This window comes from Cyprinodon variegatus, unplaced genomic scaffold (assembly GCF_000732505.1).
Source record: "Cyprinodon variegatus isolate N-32 unplaced genomic scaffold, C_variegatus-1.0 Scaffold1273, whole genome shotgun sequence".
NCBI classification, from domain to species: domain Eukaryota; kingdom Metazoa; phylum Chordata; class Actinopteri; order Cyprinodontiformes; family Cyprinodontidae; genus Cyprinodon; species Cyprinodon variegatus.
The window spans coordinates 96942-116947 of record NW_015151726.1 but is presented as its reverse complement, the minus strand read 5'-3'; the positions used below and the strand labels follow the sequence as shown (position 1 = coordinate 116947).

Genomic DNA, 20006 nt, shown 5'->3' with positions numbered 1-20006 from the left:
AAATTCCCCTATAGAAGCGTGTTAATTTGCTTTTATCTCTGCATGAAACGTGTTTTAAAACATGCACGCATGCGTAAATGGGTGTTAATAAGGCGCGAAGCAGTAATTATAGGAGTTGAACTAGTCTCCGGCCCTTCATGGACTCCTCCTTCCTCCTCATCATCATCATCATCATCACCACCACCCTCTCCTTTCTTCTCACTCACCTCCTGTTCCTCCCTGCTGCTGCTGCTCCTTTCCCGCACATCAACAGTCCACGGCCCCACCAGCCGCTGCTGCGCTCCTCTCTCCCTTTTTTCTCTTCTTCCATGATCTCCATCCCTCTTCCTCCCCCTTCCCCGGGCTGCGTCTCTGCCCGCCGGCGCTGCATCATCTGCATCCCTAACATGGGAGAACAAAGCTGTCCTTCTTCCATCTAGACGCGGAAAGTCGCACCTCACAGAGCCAAGGTAGGCTGGATGGATGAATGCATGGAGGGAAACCACTGAAGGATCATCCTCTGCATGGATGGAAAGATTTATTTTTTCCCCTTTTCTTCACTGTCTCTGTTGTGGAGGGAGATATAATGTAGGATATGTATTTTATCCAAAGCAAGGTGCGCAGGGGCGCATGCAGGGTTTCCATGACGGGTGCGGTATGTTCTCTGGCTGCTTGTGAAATCAGCTATAGATGTCTGTCAGCATTTACTATTACCAGATGAAAATGCAAAGCATTGATTTTTTTAGTTATTGTCCCATTTTATAAACTGCACCCTTCAGTGTAATAGACCTCTGTTAGAATAACTTTTACAATCAATCTGACATATGTCCCCACTGCAGCCCTACAAGCCTGTCTCTTACAGTAATTGTTTTTGCTGTTATTTTTATTTTTTTTAAGAGCAATGACAGGAAATCTGCTAAATTTCCAATAATTAACACGAATGCTCTATGCTTTAATCTTTGAAGTCCAGAGAACACCCAGTACCACATGCAGAAAACCCTGACTGCCCCAGCAATGAGTGAATATTAAAAACAAATCCATAAATAAAAGCTTAAACTAATAGTTGGGCTCATGCGATCGAGCACAAGGACAATACCCATTTGTTTGATTGACTATAAACAAAAACGTTAGAGACAAAACCAGGCAAAAAGGACTTACTGTATTAATAATTCTTCACAGTGGCTGTATGGGCAACCACTCAGGGAGCCATACTTTAAGGGGCGGCACAAGCGCTCAAAAAAAAAAAAACCCAGACTATATGATCTTGGACGATCTGTGTCCTGAACAATTTTTGTATTGCTATTTGCATGTCATTGAAATGAGGTGTCTAGTGTAAAAAAACAATAAACACTGTAGCTAACTAATGATACAGATTCAAAGCTTCTGAAACTCACAAAATAGATGTATTCATTATGAATAGAATAGAATCGAATAGAAAAGAAAATCCATTTATGGTCCAACAATGGAGAAATTCTGGTGTTTACAGCAGCGAAAAGATGCTCACACAAATGTGGAATAACATAATAGTGAAGAGTTGAAAATATAAACAATAAAATGCTATAGAATATAAAAATATCCTATAAATATAAACAATAAAATACTGTACTGTAAAGTGTTTTAGCAATATAAAAACCGTGTACCTGGAGAATAATTAACCAATATCCAGCTATGGAGATTTTTTTTTTTACAGTAATGGATATTTGAAAATAGCAGCAACATCAGAGATGTGCAAAATTATAGCAGCATGTTGATTAAGGTAGAAACTGTTTAAATTAGCATGAATGTAGCAACTAATGGAGGTTGTTGGGAACAGTGGTGGTTATAGAGGTCGTTATGCTTCTCAGTGGCTGCTATATGTACTGGTAATGTGGCGCCAGGTGTATTGTGATGTTAATTATCCTCACCTAGCCTGACTCGTGAGCAAGATTAATTGACGTGAGATGTGTGTATTCACAAACCCAGGAAAAAAAAACATCTTTACAGAATCCAACAGATGTATTAGCCTTGAATATAGAAATGTCTCTAACCATTGAAATGCAGTGACGTGTATGACGTCAACCACAGGCTGCAGCAAAACAAACATGGCTGCTATGATGAGCATATCTGTAGACCCTCTATTTATCTTTTGAAAAATGAGCAAAAGGACTTGTGCATTTGTGGATTGGAAAGATTTTTGCCTGTTCCTCCTGATCAGATTTAGTCAGAGTTTAATTTATTAGTTAACCTTGCTGTTGTAAAACAAATTAAGAATGTGAAACATCACAGCTGGTACTGCTACTGTGATTGGCTTAAACATGGGAGGGAGGTGACACATGGAGATTTACCCAATCAGCTTAAAGAATTGAACTGAATGTTCCTCCCTTTTGCGAACATTTTCCACAGGAGACTTTCCAGATGGATACTGTGTAGAATTCAAATCGAACAACACCGATTGATCTGTTTTTTGCCAGGTTAGTTCCTCACTGCCCGAGGAGGAAAACATTTTTAAGAAATAATATTTTAGCACTAACAAACATTGATTAAATGATTGATAGACTTTATTGATCTTAGGTGGAGAAATGTACTTGTACCCAAGAGAAATTTCCCTATAGTGTAAACCTGAGTTCCATTTGTTAAACAATGAATATAAAACTACCACCTTATGTAAAAATAATAAAATATCAAAAAACATTAAACCTGATCTTGTGTCCCAATCTTAAAGTATCTTTTATTAGCATAGGCATCATAGGCATAATATTCATAAAACATAAAAACACAAAAGCATAACATTCAGAAAGCTATTAAATTATTTAATTAATATTATTAGAAATAGCTGACAATGAAACAAAATAAACAACTTTTTTTTTTGTTTCAAATTCGAATTATGTAAAGATGATCTTTAGATAAAAAACAATAGATGAGCGGATATTGATGCACATTTTGTTGTTGTCATCACAGAGTAAATAGTTAACAGGTAGTGAAAGTGCTGTTGGATATAGAGACTCAAATAGGTTCTATATATAGTCTGTAGATGGATTTATATTGAATGAAGACAGAGTGCTTTAGCAAGCATTACAATTCACTTCAACTTCATGTGAAAGTAGTGGAATAGATAGCTGAGGCATATTGTGAATTTTAGTTTAAGGTTAAAGATGTTAAATGAAACTAACTCAGTGTGTCCCTTGCTTCTTTTGACAAAAAATAAAACAAAAACACAAAGGGCCGGATTTATCAAGATCCAATTTTGCGTGCAGTAATTTGCGCTCGCAAACTGGAATTTTGCGCGAGGGGCTGNATTTCTCTATTAATGTTTGTTGGTACTGCGTAATGGTTACATCTATAGGTCCTTCTCAAAATATTAGCATTTTCCATAATGTAATGATAAAACTTGAGTATTTATATATTTTAGATTCATTGCACACTAACTGATCAGTTCTTTTATTGTCTTAATACGGATGATTTTGGCATACAGCTCATGAAAACCCAAAATTTCTATCTCACAAAATTAGCATGTTTCATCCGACAAATAAAAGAAAAGTGTTCTTAATACAAAAAAAGTAAACCTTCAAATAGTTATGTACCGTTATGCACTCAATACTTGGTCGAGAATCCTTTTGCAGAAATGACTGCTTCAGTGCGGCGTGGCATGGAGGCAATCAGCCTGTGGCACTGCTGAGGTGTTATGGAGGCCCAGGATGCTTCCATAGTGGCCTATAACTGATCCACAGTGTTGAGCACAGTGATACCAATGGTCAGTAAACCATTTAGCAGTGGTTTTGGCACTGTGAGCAGGTGCCAGGTCGTGATGAAAAATGAAATCTTCTTATCCATTTAGCTTTTCAGCAGATGGAAGCATGACGTGCTCCAAAATCTCCTGATAGCTGCATTGACCCTTCCCTTGATAAAACACAGTGGACTAACACCAGCAGCTGACTTGGCACCCCAGACCATCACTGACTGTGGGTACTTGACACTGGACTTCTAGCATTTCCTTCTCCCCAGTTTTCCTCCAGACTCTGGCACCTTGATTTCCAAATGACATGCAAAGCTGAGCAACAGTCCAGTGCTGCTTCTCTGTAGCCCAGTTCAGGCACCTCTGCTGCTGTTTCTGGTTCAAAAGTGGCTTGACCTGCACACACCTGGGCACGGTGGCTCTGGATGTTTCTACTCCAGACTCAGTCCACTGCTTCCGCAGGTCCCCCAAGGTCTGGAATCGACCCTTCTCCAGAATCTTCCTCAGGGTCCGGTCACCTCTTCTCGTTGTGCAGCGTTTTCTGCCACACTTTTTCCTTCCCACTGACTTCCCACTGAGGTGCCTTGATGCAGCACTCTGGGAGCAGCCCATTGGTTTAGAAATATCTTTCTGTGTCATCCCCTGTTGCTTCAGGGTGTCAATGATGGCCTTCTGGGCAGCAGGCAGGTCGGCAGTCTTACCCATGATTGGGGTTTTGAGTGATAAACCAGGCTGGGAGTTTTAAAGGCCTCAGGAATCTTTTGCAGGTGTTTAGAGTTAATTTGTTCTTTTTCATGATATTTCAGTTAGTGTGCAATGAATCTAAAATATATGAATGTTCAAGTTTTATCATGACATTATGGAAAATAATGAACTTTATCACAATATGCTAATATTTTGAGAATGACCTGTATATAACCAATTGACTATTTTTGAATTAAATCACATCACTGAAATGCACCTGCATTGTTTTGAATATGGACAGCCCACCTGCCTGCTAAGGTGAGCTGCAGGCAGCAGAATATGGAGGGGGAGGCTTTTGGTTGCATGCACACCAGGACTGCTGTTACAAAATAATGCAACCATTTTTGGCATTTATTTAATCACATTTAATTACTTTGACATAATTGTTTCATGTTACCAGGGTGGGACATAAAACAATTCCCTCAGCAAAAAGTAGTTTATTCAGGTATACCTAAAGTTAACTAATTTCATACTTAAAATCAGGCAGTGCACTTAGAGTTTACTTATTTTAAACTGTATTGCATATACTTAACAATGGTATAGTCAAGTGTACTTGACTATACTATTGTTTACTTTATTGTTTACTAAAGTATACTTTAAGTATACTTTAGTAAACTTAAAAATGTCCCAATTTTGTTCGAATAAGTATTATTTTAGTAATACTTCAAGTACACTAAAAGTGCATTGTTTGGTATACTATCTAAACTTATACTTATACTTAAGCATTCTTAATAGAATTTACTTCAAGTATACTACTTTCTGCAATGCGTTAAAGTAAATAAAGATGATTGATTAAATGCAAAAAGAAGAAGAGGTTGCATGATTTTTTTCAGTGTAATAGCAGGAGGAAAGAGAATTTCTGCATTCATGTCAGGAAAGCCAAGCATCTTGTTCCAGAATAAATTCAATTAGATAAAATTCCCCTATAGAAGCGTGTTAATTTGCTTTTATCTCTGCATGAAACGTGTTTTAAAACATGCACGCATGCGTAAATGTGTGTTAATAAGGCGCGAAGCAGTAATTATAGGAGTTGAACTAGTCTCCGGCCCTTCATGGACTCCTCCTTCCTCCTCCTCCTCCTCATCATCATCTTCTCCCTCCTCTCCTTTCTTCTCACTCACCTCCTGTTCCTCCCTGCTGCTGCTCCTTTCCCGCACATCAACAGTCCACGGCCCCGCCAGCCGCTGCTGCGCTCCTCTCTCCCTTTTTTCTCTTCTTCCATGATCTCCATCCCTCTTCCTCCCCCTTCCCCGGGCTGCGTCTCTGCCCGCCGGCGCTGCATCATCTGCATCCCTAACATGGGAGAACAAAGCTGTCCTTCTTCCATCTAGACGCGGAAAGTCGCACCTCACAGAGCCAAGGTAGGCTGGATGGATGAATGCATGGAGGGAAACCACTGAAGGATCATCCTCTGCATGGATGGAAAGATTTATTTTTTCCCCTTTTCTTCACTGTCTCTGTTGTGGAGGGAGATATAATGTAGGATATGTATTTTATCCAAAGCAAGGTGCGCAGGGGCGCATGCAGGGTTTCCATGACGGGTGCGGTATGTTCTCTGGCTGCTTGTGAAATCAGCTATAGATGTCTGTCAGCATTTACTATTACCAGATGAAAATGCAAAGCATTGATTTTTTTAGTTATTGTCCCATTTTATAAACTGCACCCTTCAGTGTAATAGACCTCTGTTAGAATAACTTTTACAATCAATCTGACATATGTCCCCACTGCAGCCCTACAAGCCTGTCTCTTACAGTAATTGTTTTTGCTGTTATTTTTATTTTTTTTAAGAGCAATGACAGGAAATCTGCTAAATTTCCAATAATTAACACGAATGCTCTATGCTTTAATCTTTGAAGTCCAGAGAACACCCAGTACCACATGCAGAAAACCCTGACTGCCCCAGCAATGAGTGAATATTAAAAACAAATCCATAAATAAAAGCTTAAACTAATAGTTGGGCTCATGCGATCGAGCACAAGGACAATACCCATTTGTTTGATTGACTATAAACAAAAACGTTAGAGACAAAACCAGGCAAAAAGGACTTACTGTATTAATAATTCTTCACAGTGGCTGTATGGGCAACCACTCAGGGAGCCATACTTTAAGGGGCGGCACAAGCGCTCAAAAAAAAAAAAACCCAGACTATATGATCTTGGACGATCTGTGTCCTGAACAATTTTTGTATTGCTATTTGCATGTCATTGAAATGAGGTGTCTAGTGTAAAAAAACAAAAAAACAAAAAACATTGTAGCTAACTAATGATACAGATTCAAAGCTTCTGAAACTCACAAAATAGATGTATTCATTATGAATAGAATAGAATCGAATAGAAAAGAAAATCCCTTTATTGTCCCACAATGGAGAAATTCTGGTGTTTACAGCAGCGAAAAGATGCTCACACAAATGTGGAATAACATAATAGTGAAGAGTTGAAAATATAAACAATAAAATGCTATAGAATATAAAAATATCCTATAAATATAAACAATAAAATACTGTACTGTAAAGTGTTTTAGCAATATAAAAACCGTGTACCTGGAGAATAATTAACCAATATCCAGCTATGGAGATTTTTTTTTACAGTAATGGATATTTGAAAATAGCAGCAACATCAGAGATGTGCAAAATTATAGCAGCATGTTGATTATGGTAGAAACTGTTTAAATTAGCATGAATGTAGCAACTAATGGAGGTTGTTGGGAACAGTGTTGGTTATAGAGGTTGTTATGCTTCTCAGTGGCTGCTATATGTACTGGTAATGTGGCGCCAGGTGTATTGTGATGTTAATTATCCTCACCTAGCCTAACTTGTGAGCAAGATTAATTGACGTGAGATGTGTGTATTCACAAACCCCACAAAACACATCTTTACAGAATCCAACAGATGTATTAGCCTTGAATATAGAAATGTCTCTAACCATTGAAATGCAGTGACGTGTATGACGTCAACCACAGGCTGCAGCAAAACAAACATGGCTGCTATGATGAGCATATCTGTAGACCCTCTATTTATCTTTTGAAAAATGAGCAAAAGGACTTGTGCATTTGTGGATTGGAAAGATTTTTGCGTGTTCCTCCTGATCAGATTTAGTCAGAGTTTAATTTATTAGTTAACCTTGCTGTTGTAAAACAAATTAAGAATGTGATACATCACAGCTGGTACTGCTGCTGTGATTGGTTTAAACATGGGAGGGAGGTGACACATGGAGATTTACCCAATCAGCTTAAAGAATTGAACTGAATGTTCCTCCCTTTTGCGAACATTTTCCACAGGAGACTTTCCAGATGGATACTGTGTAGAATTCAAATCGAACAACACCGATTGATCTGTTTTTTGCCAGGTTAGTTCCTCACTGCCTGAGGAGGAAAACATTTTTAAGAAATAATATTTTAGCACTAACAAACATTGATTAAATGATTGATAGACTTTATTGATGTCAGGTGGAGAAATGTACTTGTACCCAAGAGAAATTTCCCTATAGTGTAAACCTGAGTTCCATTTGTTAAACAATGAATATAAAACTACCACCTTATGTAAAAATAATAAAATATCAAAAAACATTAAACCTGATCTTGTGTCCCAATCTTAAAGTATCTTTTATTAGCATAGGCATCATAGGCATAATATTCATAAAACATAAAAACACAAAAGCATAACATTCAGAAAGCTATTAAATTATTTAATTAATATTATTAGAAATAGCTGACAATGAAACAAAATAAACAACTTTTTTTTTTGTTTCAAATTCGAATTATGTAAAGATGATCTTTAGATAAAAAACAATAGATGAGCGGATATTGATGCACATTTTGTTGTTGTCATCACAGAGTAAATAGTTAACAGGTAGTGAAAGTGCTGTTGGATATAGAGACTCAAATAGGTTCTATATATAGTCTGTAGATGGATTTATATTGAATGAAGACAGAGTGCTTTAGCAAGCATTACAATTCACTCCATCTTCATGTGAAAGTAGTGGAATAGATAGCTGAGGCATATTGTGAATTTTAGTTTAAGGTTAAAGATGTTAAATGAAACTAACTCAGTGTGTCCTTTGCTTCTTTTGACAAAAAATAAAACAAAAACACAAAGTGTTATGTTGTGTCTGAGTAGAAAAGCATGGCGTTTGCGCAGTTGCTGCAGATTCATTGAGTCTTCATACACAAAACTAAGCTTCCTTTTAACCATATCCTAAAGGTGCTCTATGTCAGTGATTCCCAACTTTTTGACTTGTGTACCGCTTTAGGCATTTTGTCTTACCGTGAGTAACCCCCTCAGTCAAAAGTATTGATGACTGTCCAAAAGTAGAACGTACAGTAACTAATTATAAAAACAAAAAGCATTTTACTAAGCTGAGAAGTTTAAGCTGAGAAGTTTTTTCTTTGGCATTTTAGTTTTCCAATTCAAAAGAAAGGAAAAGAGAAATATGTTTCCTGGACGTTAGTAAGGAATCGAAATAAATACAAAATAAAATCCTATTATAAACCTGTATTTATAAAACTTGAGCTCCTCTGAGTAACTCTTTTATAATCACATTTAAACTTGATGACTTGGGAACAAAATTCAGAACAAAAACTGTAGTCAGACTGACTTATTTGGTTTTACTTTGTTTTCATCAAGAAGCCTAAGCTTGCTTGATGAGCTCTGGTTGCTCAGTGTGAAAAACAGCTGATCCCAGGCTGTTCTCTACATCCAGGCTGCTCCTCTGCTTGGTTTTGGTGAACTCAAACATATACGTAAAACTTATTATCACTTTTTTGTTTGTTAAAAGGCTTTTTTATTTTTTTTTTTTTATTGGGTCCTCACAAAGCAAAACAGATCCCAGCCCTATTTTATTTTACTACCTGATAAATAAAATATTTTCATGTACCCCTTGTAAAGCACTCACGGACCACTAGGGGGATGAGTACCCCCGGTTGGGAATCACTGCTCTATTGGACTGATTTCAGACATTGAAATGATTTTCATCTTAAAGAAAGCAGTTTGGGCTGATTTAAGCTTTGTGTTATTATATACTGTTGCCACCAGAAGATGGGAACACTGTTTTCCTAAAGGAATGCAAAGGGTCTGCAACAACATTCAGGAACTCTGTGGATATATTTTTATTTTCCAATGGAGGCTAAAAGTCCAACCCCTCCACCCGCAATGCAGCATTCAACATGCATCCTAAACTTTTTTGCACAAGGGGATGCATAATTTTTTCTGTCACTGCTAAATGGACTTAATTGCAGCTGAAATTAAGACACATAAGACGAAGTCTGTCCATTTTTGGTGGATCTGTTTTGCACTAAACTCCCAGTTTCCGTTATGTTGTTCCTGTTGAATTTGTTTTATGCTTTGGCCCATTGTCTTAATACTTTTGTGTATTGGACATTAAGTCATGGTGTGCAGAATAGTGACTGGTTGTAACGAGTGGTACGTTGAACCACTATCTCTTCGAAATAACTGAAATTGGACCATTCTTCTCTGGCCTCTGTTGTCAGCCATTTTTTTCTTTCCCATTCTGATGCTTAGTATGAACCTCAGTAAGTCAGGCTGACTGTGTCAAGACGTCTGGTTAAAAAACAAATTAAGTTGTGGCCATTATGTAATAAAACCTGCAGTCAAATCTTGCATTAGCATTAGTACCGCACTAGTCAGGCTTTTCTCCAAAAATGCATTGTTGTGGTTAATTACTGGGTCTTCCTTGGTCCACTTTTGATAGATGCTGCTCCCTTGAGATTAGAAACACCTCCCAGGAGCTGCCGTTTTGGAGGTGGTTTGATCCATTTGCCTACTGTGGGATATTCTTGTGCCACATTAAATGGGTTTAGAGCCTATTTTGTAATTGCAGATTGCTTTGTGTCATTTGGTAATTTCAGATCTGGGTGATCAAAATAAATTGAGGTTCACATATATGATTCCAGTAGCTCAGATTAAAAACCAACAACCTCATGCCTCTGTGCCACTGCAGTATCCCAGTCAACCACACACACAGAGTCAGTATGTTTTGAATATTAATAACTGGCCAGATTAAGATTTCCTCCAGTTCAATGCAGGCAATTATTTTGGTTCCAAAAATGAAAGGATCAATATAAGCGCTCAACTAAATCAATGTGTGTATTTTTGGAGATTGCTTTCCTTCCAAAAACATACTATACTCCTTCTATATATGGGAGAAAGAACAGTGGAGGGAGTAATGAGCTAATTGGGAGCAGGGGTTGACAGAGGCAGCTAGAAAGGAGCTAGGGGGAAAGGAAAAGGGGCAATAGAGGGCAACAAAGAGTAACCAGCTTTAACTGTAGCTAGGAAAGAACTTGGCTGAGGCTAAATGGGAATAAAACTGACTGCAGAATAAGGAATGAAAATTGGAGGATAAGAGAAGGGACTGAGCCATAGAATACATAACCATAGAAGGATAAAAGAAATAATAACTTTAACTAAAATTAGACCAAAGAATAAATAATACCAAAAAATGCTGAAGAGAAACTAAGAATTCAAAAATTATATAAATCTTTAAGGTATAGTAGAGGATTTTTTCTGTGTTGATCATCAAAATAAATGGTCCTCCTAATTGTCAATCATTCTGGTGATATGTCTACGTAAAGCCATCCTACGTGCTCGTACCCATTTTCACTTACCAGTGGCGAGTCTGACATAGTGGAAAAAATGCAAATCTTCTTTTGGAAGGTAAGCTTTTATGAGCTATGCAAACAGCAATTTTTAAATAGAGCGTGCACAGGAGAAATGGGCTTGTGCACGCTCTTGCACGCGTTTAATAGGCGTTCCCTCTTGGGAGTGGGTACAGGGTTGTGCATGTGCCTTTTTTTTTAAGTTGAGAGGATGGGTCTTTTCAAAAAATTTGAGAAAATCCTCCACTTTATATACATACTATACTATAGTAAAAACAGAATAACATAGATCCAAGCCTAACTGAAAACCCACAGTGAAAAATATTGGTAGATCATGTCACAGTCAGGAGACAATGTTCTTTCAAGACCAACACCAGGTAAAAGGATCATATCGCTCCCTTTTGTATAAGAACAGTTTGAAATTCTTCTAAAACCTTTAAATCCGCACTAAAACATCACTGTTTTGCTGCTGTCTTACTGTCTTTTCCTTGATATCTTGAGAAGATCTCCTGATTGCCTTTTGTGTGTTAATATTTAAATGAATACATTTTCTTGCCAACAGAATCAAGCGTTTGTCTAAATTGTTCACATGTTTTTGTATGCTTATTAAAAAGGTGCAGAGATGAAGAGGTAAACAGTGCAGTTCTCTTTGGATGTTTATGAGATTCCATCATTATTGATTGATGACGCCTGAATATTTTGCCTGTGATCATTTATGTGTGTGGGTTTCATTTTCAGACGGGGGGCACAATGAGTGAGGAGCCGCCGGTCTCCCCGAGCTGGTTGAGCCCTGATCCCACAGAATGGGCCAGCGGGGGACCGATGGACAACAGCACCAGCTTGGGGATGTTCCCAGTGGAGGACTCCCCCCTGCCGCCCAGCCAGCTGCCGCTACTGGTTAACCCTTGGGACATCGTGCTGTGCTCGTCAGGGACTCTCATCGCCTGTGAGAACGCCTTGGTAGTGCTGGTGATCTGGCAGAACCCTGCGCTCAGAGCTCCCATGTTCCTTCTAATCGGCAGCCTGGCTCTGGCAGACCTGCTGGCCGGCCTAGGCCTGGTTCTTCACTTCACCTGTGCCTACTTACTCCGCTCTGAATCAGCCCAGTTGCTGACGGTGGGTCTGGTGGTGGCGTCCTTCTCTGCCTCCGTCTTCAGCCTGCTTGCTATCACCATCGACCGCTACCTGTCGCTATACTACGCCCTGACCTATAACTCGGAGCGGACAGCGGCCTTCACCTACACCATGCTGCTGCTGCTGTGGGGTCTCTCCCTGTGTCTCGGCCTGCTGCCAGTCACCGGGGTCAACTGTCTGGATGAGCAGGCCACATGCAGTGTGGTGCGGCCACTGACGAAGAACAACATCGCAGTTCTGTCCATCTCCTTCCTGCTGCTGTTCGGCCTTATGCTGCAGCTTTATGTACAGATCTGCAAAATCGTCATGCGCCACGCCCACCAGATTGCCCTCCAGCACCATTTCCTGGCTGCCACGCCTCACTACGTCACTACGCGGAAGGGCGTGTCGACCTTGGCCATCATCCTGGGGACCTTTGCAGCCTGCTGGATGCCTTTCACCGTCTACTCCCTCATTGCTGACTACACCTACCCTCCATTGTATACTTACGCCACACTGGTACCTGCCACCTACAACTCGGTCATCAACCCGGTCATCTACGCCTTCAGAAACCAGGAGATCCAGAAAGCGTTGTGGCTGGTGTGCTGTGGCTGCATTCCGACAAGCGTGGCGCACCGTGCTCGGACACCCAGCGACGTGTGACAGCTGCAGGCCAAGATGGGACAACATGAGGCAGTCTGGGTTAGCTCTGCTCCTCACTGGACACATGGGTGTCACAAGGAGGGCAGCAGAAAAGGGCTGTGGGTGCAGCTCTGTCTGGAGATGCAACAGCCCACGGTTTCTCCCTGTCTTCCCTACTCAAGGCCAAGAAGGTGGGTTGCATCCCACCCACTCCAGGCACGCCCCTTTCTTATTTCTGCAGAAAGTGTATCCTGTGGTCCATGCAGCAACTGTGCACCTAAACCAGGCACACAGTCAAAGCTCTGTAGCTTTAATTGTTATCATGATCAGAATGATCATCCTGTTTTGCAGCGGCTGAGCAACAGTCAAAGCCCGTCTGAGGCAGCCTGCAGGAGCGTCCTGCTCTGTTGCTGCTGCACTCTGGACGTGCGACGAAAGCTGAGCAGCCGCGGGGAGCTAAAAATAGACCTGATGCTCTCTGATCCGCTCCACAGACGCCGGGGAAGAAATCTAGCCTGTATTTCTCCCTGCCTCACCCCCCCTCCCCACTTTCTCTCCTCTGGCTGTAGATGCGTGAACGCACCAAAAGAAGAAAAGGCTCCAACCAGACCTGCCATAGCATTACCAGTCTTCTGCATTACTGTTTCTATATATACCAAACCAAAAACAAGCCAATCAGATTATCTCATAATGCTTCTCATTATTACCTTTGAAATATTAAAACACTAATTTCAAATCCCATCATCCAAAGTAAGCCAAACAAGCTAAAATGCTTGTTTTTTTAATCAGAAATCTCACTGGACTCACTTTACATTTAGTTTGTCATTTATATAAGACAAAATTTCACCCTCAGATTGATTTATCACAATGTTTTATTCAAATGAAAGCCCCCAAAATAAAGCTTCCATGCCGACCTGCCTCTGGTGACATCACAGAAAGAATAAGACAGCTACCTGGACTTTAGCTGAGTTCATCTATTAAAATTATTACGTTCTTCCCTCTATTTTCATGATTTCTATCCTCAATCAACAGATGGTCAAACTCCTTGCAGCTCAGTCATCTCTAAATGTTCATTTTCGCAGTATTTGCTTATACCAGCTGTCTAGCCTGGTTCTTGTGCCTCTTGTGATTTCTTCAACCCATACACAAAATATCAGCGCTGTTTTTAAAAACAAAACCCACCTTTTTACTACTAAGTGTTCTTATTTTGAGTGTAGAGTGTCATAAACAACAAAACCAACTCTAAACAGCCTCTTTAAATAAAGGAATTAGCTGTGATTTGCATGCATCTAGCACAGTTCAGTGGGGTAGGTCTCGCAGGCCCCTGCAGGCTATGTGCTGTGGATGCCTGACATCATCGTGACCCAAATAATTTTATTTATGTACCTCATGAACATGTTCTGCATCATAAGAGCTGAAACTGTTGCACAAAGGTCACAGGAGCTGTTTTGTTTTGCTTTTCACATGACTATACCTTGCAAAAGTTTTCACATTTTTTAAAGTTTTTCCCAATTTATCATATTTCAAAATTAGACTTTAATGGCTGTGGTTGAGCTTTTATGTGGCAGAGAAGGACTAGTGCAAAAGAAAATGCATATACATGTTTTTATTGCGGCATGTATTAAAAAGACAATCTTTGACGGCAAATACAGCTGCAGGTCATCGTGGGTTTGTTTGGGATCCTTGCTGCTCTGCCTTACTTTAAAATCATTTGCACATTAGTGCAAAATATGTTTTTTTGCAGGATTGTCTTTTATTTAGCTCTGTCTATGTTCCCTCAAAGTATGATGCTACCACTGCCCTGATTCACTTTAATGATAGTGAGTTGAGGGTGATATGCAGTGTCAATTTCATATTTTGTACCACAAAAAAATGTAGTTTGATCTACCCTGATCTACTAAGTGATTTCTGAAGACACCAAATTTTATTCAGGGATATACGAGATATACTACATTTCTGTACTATTCTGATTTTATATCCAGTAAAATCCCTATAAAGACTCTGCAGACTAGAAAAACTTCAAGAGGTGTGAGTTTGCTTGCAAGGTACTGTATGTGATGAAGAGCAGTCCTATCACTTCCATGCTGCTCTGAGTTAAAGTCTCCAACCGTCTGTAGGTTCTCTGCACCCCTGCATCATTTCAGCAATAACTAGCCTGAATGGTAGTTATTTTTTAGATGTAAAGCAATACTCAGACAGCAATAACATCTGCGTTCCACGAAGCACCACACAATGTTAGGAGGCGGGCTTTGAGAGCCAAAGTGATAGATACTAGAATGAAGGTTGGGTCACTCACACCCAGATCAAACTGCTTATTCATCCCGGAAATACTACTGCCTCATTTCATCCAGAACAGAGTTATGATCATTGGCACACCAGGAGCAGAACTGTGATCAATGCCTCTGCCTTTTCTGAGCGAATACGGTGTCCTGGGCGTTAAATAAGAAAAAAAAAAAAGCTTTTCTTTTTGTGTGTGTGTGTGTGTGTGTGTGTGTGTCAGGTCTAATTTGCATGGCGTTCTGAGTGTGTGCACATGTGTGTAGTATTATGTGTCTAATATGTTTCTGACACCCTTGACCTTAGAGGTTTACAGTCAGTCTTCCTGTCGGTTCTGAGGAAAGTGGCCTCGTTCCATGTTTCTTGGCGGTAGATGGGACCGGGATGTTTGGTGCCCCAGCACTTCACGCCAAAGGGAAAACAGACTCTGAATGAACTGTGATTCCCCATCCTGCCGTGTTTTCTTCTGTCGCTTGTTGTTAAATCAGTCTGGCTGAGACAGGTGTCTCTTAAGTGACCTCTGAATGACCCTTTTAGCTAAAAATGGCTTTTTGCAAAAACAGAAATTAGGTTTGTATTTATTTTATTTGAATTTTACTCAAGCCGAGGCTCTCAGAGACAGCACAGCGACTTCAAGCCTTCATATTTTAAAGTCAGAACATTTGCTTGGAAAATAAAAGACATTTCTAATCTAGAAATGTACCCTGCAGGGTTCATGTGTGCAGTGGCAAGTTCAGTCCTTTAGATTCTTCATGTCTTGCAAAAGTATTCACCATAGATTTTAGAAAGTTTATTGGCATTTTATTTAATAAAGTCTAAAGACTTCGTATTTAACTTTATTTGAAACATGGTTGGATGTTTTTGTTCCAGTGAACTTTAAAGGTATAATGGAGGATGTTTGTTTCCAGGAGGATCATCAAAATAAGTGGTCCTCCTAATTGTCGATCATTCTGGTGATATGTTTACGTAAGGCCGTCCTACGTGCTCCTCCCCATTTTCACACGCCAGTGGTGATGCCAACATAGTGGAAAAAATTGGCATTGTTTTTTTGAAAAGTAAACTTGTACGAGCGATGCAAACAGCAACTTTTAAACAGAGCGTGCACGAGGAGAAATGGAATCATGCACGCTCTCACACGCGTTTAATAGGCGTTCCCTCTCAGGAGCGGGCACAGTTATTTATGTGGCCTTTTTTTTTAAGTGGAGAGGGCGGGTCAAAAATTCACAAAAATCCTCCACTATATTTTTAAAAGTCAGTTATAAAACGATACTCTGTGTAGCACTATTTAAAAAAGATTTTGAATGAGCTCCATTGTTTATAAAAGGCCTTATTTGTTATTAAAGTCTTCAGTCTTTAATTGCATTGTTTTACTGACAGCAACAAACGGCTACAGTTTAGACCAACCCAAAGTCTGCAGCCATCAGGTTCGCCTCCATTTAGCTCTCCCCCTCTTCCCATCAGTTTTGATGGGCTTACTTGTCTGGGGCAGAAGATCACACAGCATGACACTGCCTCCACCGTGTATGATGTGCTGTATTTTCTGTCATGGTGATTTTCTCCCTCCTGAAGGGAAAAAGGGGAGCGGTGACTTAGTGGTTATAGCATTGCGTTCAAGTCCCAAAGGTTCTCAGTTCAAGTCCCATACACTCCCACGGACTGCCACTCTGGCTCCCTGAGCAAGACTGTGGCATCCCACTGCTCCCAAAAAGGGGAATTTCCCCAATGTGGGACAATAAAGGATTTACAAAATGCCATGCATCATTTTGCTTCTACTTCCTAATGCTTTGTCATGTAAAATCCCAAAGAAACGCAATGAAATTTGTGGTTAAATCACAACTAAATGAGCACTGCTGGATGTTTTTGCAAGACAATGCAGGTCAGACTGGCACATAACCAAGAAAAATATCTTTTAGTTTATTTTGTCATAGTATCTCAGAAGCTTTTTGCTCCTTTCAGCTGTTTGATGTCGCGCTGTAAAGCCTTTCTCTGAATGTAGTATCTATAAAAGTCCTCCTCTTGAGTTTTGTCTCTGTAAATACGGCCTGCTGAAAAGGAGGGGGACTTCTTACCACCATGCATGGTGCTACCAAAGCTAGTCCGTCTGAGAGGAGGAGCGCAGTTTCACCATTTTATCTGTAGATGTTTGGATTGATTTCCTCCCTTCGATATGCAGTAGATTTTATTTTTGACTTTGCTTCGTCATGCTTGGACTCTGACGGGGCACAATGTTTAGGAAGCAAACTGACAGACAATAGGGGAATATGAATTTCTTGTTGCAACTCAATTGAGAAATCTTTTATTGCTGATCATTTGAAAAAGGGCTTTGTATCCAGGAAAGGTGACAGACTAAAAGGTTGGGTGTATTTTTTTTTATCACACCTGTTTATCTGTTTAATGCAATTTATTTTGTAATAATGCACAAAGATGTAAACAAAGTTGTTTTATATCAGTGGCAAGCTGTTGGACCAGCAGGACGAGGTGTCCTTTCTTTGTGATGGTTACTATTTTAGAGCTAAATATCAAAACACTCAAGGGCCTGTGAATGTGTGTGTCAGAGTGAAAGTGTTTTTTTTTTGTTTGTTTTGAAGATAGCGATGGGGTTGAAGTCACAGTTAGAGCATCTTGTGTAGACGTAACTGTCAAATGTGAAATGCACTTTATTTTTTTGGCGGGGAGGGATTAAAATGGCACAACGAATAATTTATCTGCAAAACAAAACATATTAACGATAATCAACCTGCACTAATTTAACTGGAATATTGTTAAAAAAAAAGATGTTTGTGTGAACGTGGTGTCTATTTTTCCAAGGTGTTTTATTGCTTTGGTTAGTGCACTCTACTGACAGATCTTGTTAATTTTGTATTAAAGACAAACATGTGCTGTGCATAAAAACTCCTGCCTCCACTGATTATTTTAGCATTTGTTTCCCATCCTTCGCCGAGGCTCACTGCTCTCTTTTTATGCTCTCTTCTGTTTCCTTGGCAACTCCCTTCATAGCAGCACTGTTGCGATGGAAACCGAAATCCTGCAGCCAGGTGTGTGTGTTGCGTCTGTGATGAGAGCGGAGCATTGAAGAGACGTGACAGATCAGCAGCGATCCTTCATTCATGATTTTATTTCTCTTTGGGGTCAGAGGTTATAGAGTTACAAATTAGCCCCATATACACATACACACCACAGACACACACATCAGGAATAGATTGCAAATGCAACTGGCTCATTTGTGAGAAAACTTTTCCTGTATTTAATCAAACTACAATAAAAAGCTGTAGCTTTTAATTGTATTTTAAGTGATAGGCCAACACAAAGTGGTGCAATCATCAGGAGAAAATTAAGTAAAATTAAAAGCTAAAATCTAAAAAGCTGATACCAAACATGTGGATAACATTACTATTGTCAGAAACTACAGGAATTAAACATGTTGGCCTAAACCCAGGGAGCATCCCTATAGAAAAAATGGTGGTGGAAGCATCATGCTGTGGGGGAGCTCATCTAAACAAAGATGGTTTTACAACTAGCCCTAAATTCAATCCTGTTAACGCCACCATGGTTCTGAAACACGGTAGTGAAAGCATCATGCTTTTCCTCTGTACAGACAGAAAACCTAGTTTAATGAAGCAGGTAGAGACACATGCTGAAAAAACTCCCAACAAAAGTCGATTATGAAAAACTTAGATTTCTATTTTTAAAGAAATAAAAAAATTTAAAAGGTTTTTTTTGTCATTACGTTTCACTACTTTGTGTTGGATTCTCACACGACTCTTATAAAAAACGTAAAAGTCTGCAGCCTTAACCTGGAACGAAATATTGATAAAGTCCAGAAGGAATGAATACTGTGAGCACCTGTGGGCTGGATACTTCCAAGTCGGGTTATGTGGATCTGCGGTCAGTATCTTTAGTAGCAGAAATATGTCAGAACCGTTTGGAGTTAAAGAAAAAGCATTTTAGATCCACTTATACTACTTCTAGGCCAACGACATCTGATAATTCCACATGAACCCGCTTGAAAAAAGCTGAAACGCTCCTTCCAAACTTCCACTAATCTTTTCCTATATATATATATATATTTATCTACAACTTAAAGAGTTACCTGAGGATCTAACATACGCAGGTAATTCAGTAAAACCACCATAAAAAAAGTACATAGGTTAGCTCAACATGAAGGTTTCTAATCATCCTAAAACTTTCAAGCTCTGACTATACAGGAAATAACTTCACATTGTTTGTTACAGTGTTAGAGAAACATCAACTGGGGTGTATTCACAATGATTTAAAGTATTATAATGAAGCTGAGTGGTTAACAGCTTTGCTCGTTAATGGAGTTTATGTACAGTATTTTTGCACATAGCCCAGAATGTTCCAGTTTTAGACCTTATAGCTTATATGAGCCCTATAGGATGTGATTGTGTTCGGGTGCAGCTTCTGTGTTTAACAGCAACAAAGTCTCAGGTGGTCTGTGGTTGTGTCACAGTGGGAGTTCTCCAGGGTGAGCGAGAGATTAACCGTGTTTCAGTAGCTATCCTATGTTTCTATCTTTATTAATCTGACCAGTCGTTCTCCTCCAACTCTGAGTCGTCTTCCGAGTCGGAGTATTCCACGGCGATACGCCGGGACAGAATGGTGGCCACGTCGTTTCCAACAGGTTCTCTCTTCGCCTGCTGCTCCTGTTGCTCCTGCACCTTCTTTAACTGGATGCCTGGACATGGAAAAGCATTTTATTTTATATCGCACCTTTTATGTTTTTCTACAATATCAATTAAATGTGGGCTTCCCAGACATTTTAGCCTGTGACCCCAAAAATAATGCATCAGACTAGCAACCCCTAAAAAATACATGAAATGATTTCATTCTCTTATTTTTAGAAATATAAAGTAATTATTTTCTTTTTTTAATGTGTTTTTTTGTGACCTTTATTTGTATTGTTTAT

General features: G+C 39.6%; 2 protein-coding genes across 2 annotated transcripts in view; one reads left to right on the top strand and one right to left on the bottom strand.

The window, feature by feature from the left end:
* The first annotated feature begins 5591 nt into the window (after positions 1-5591).
* Positions 5592-15285, top strand: gpr12 (G protein-coupled receptor 12). The gene is made up of 2 exons (XM_015401923.1): positions 5592-5796; positions 11786-15285. The coding sequence occupies exon 2, from the start codon at positions 11798-11800 to the stop codon at positions 12821-12823; it is 1026 nt and encodes a 341-aa protein (XP_015257409.1). The 5' UTR covers positions 5592-5796; positions 11786-11797; the 3' UTR covers positions 12824-15285.
* Positions 15286-18167: 2882 nt separating this feature from the next.
* wasf3 (WAS protein family member 3) overlaps positions 18168-20006 on the bottom strand; it is a 24239-nt gene continuing 22400 nt past the window's right edge. The window contains exon 8 of the mRNA XM_015401926.1: positions 18168-19775. Coding sequence (XP_015257412.1) covers positions 19618-19775 — 158 coding nt within the window. The 3' untranslated portion in view covers positions 18168-19617. The remainder of the gene's footprint in view (positions 19776-20006) is intronic.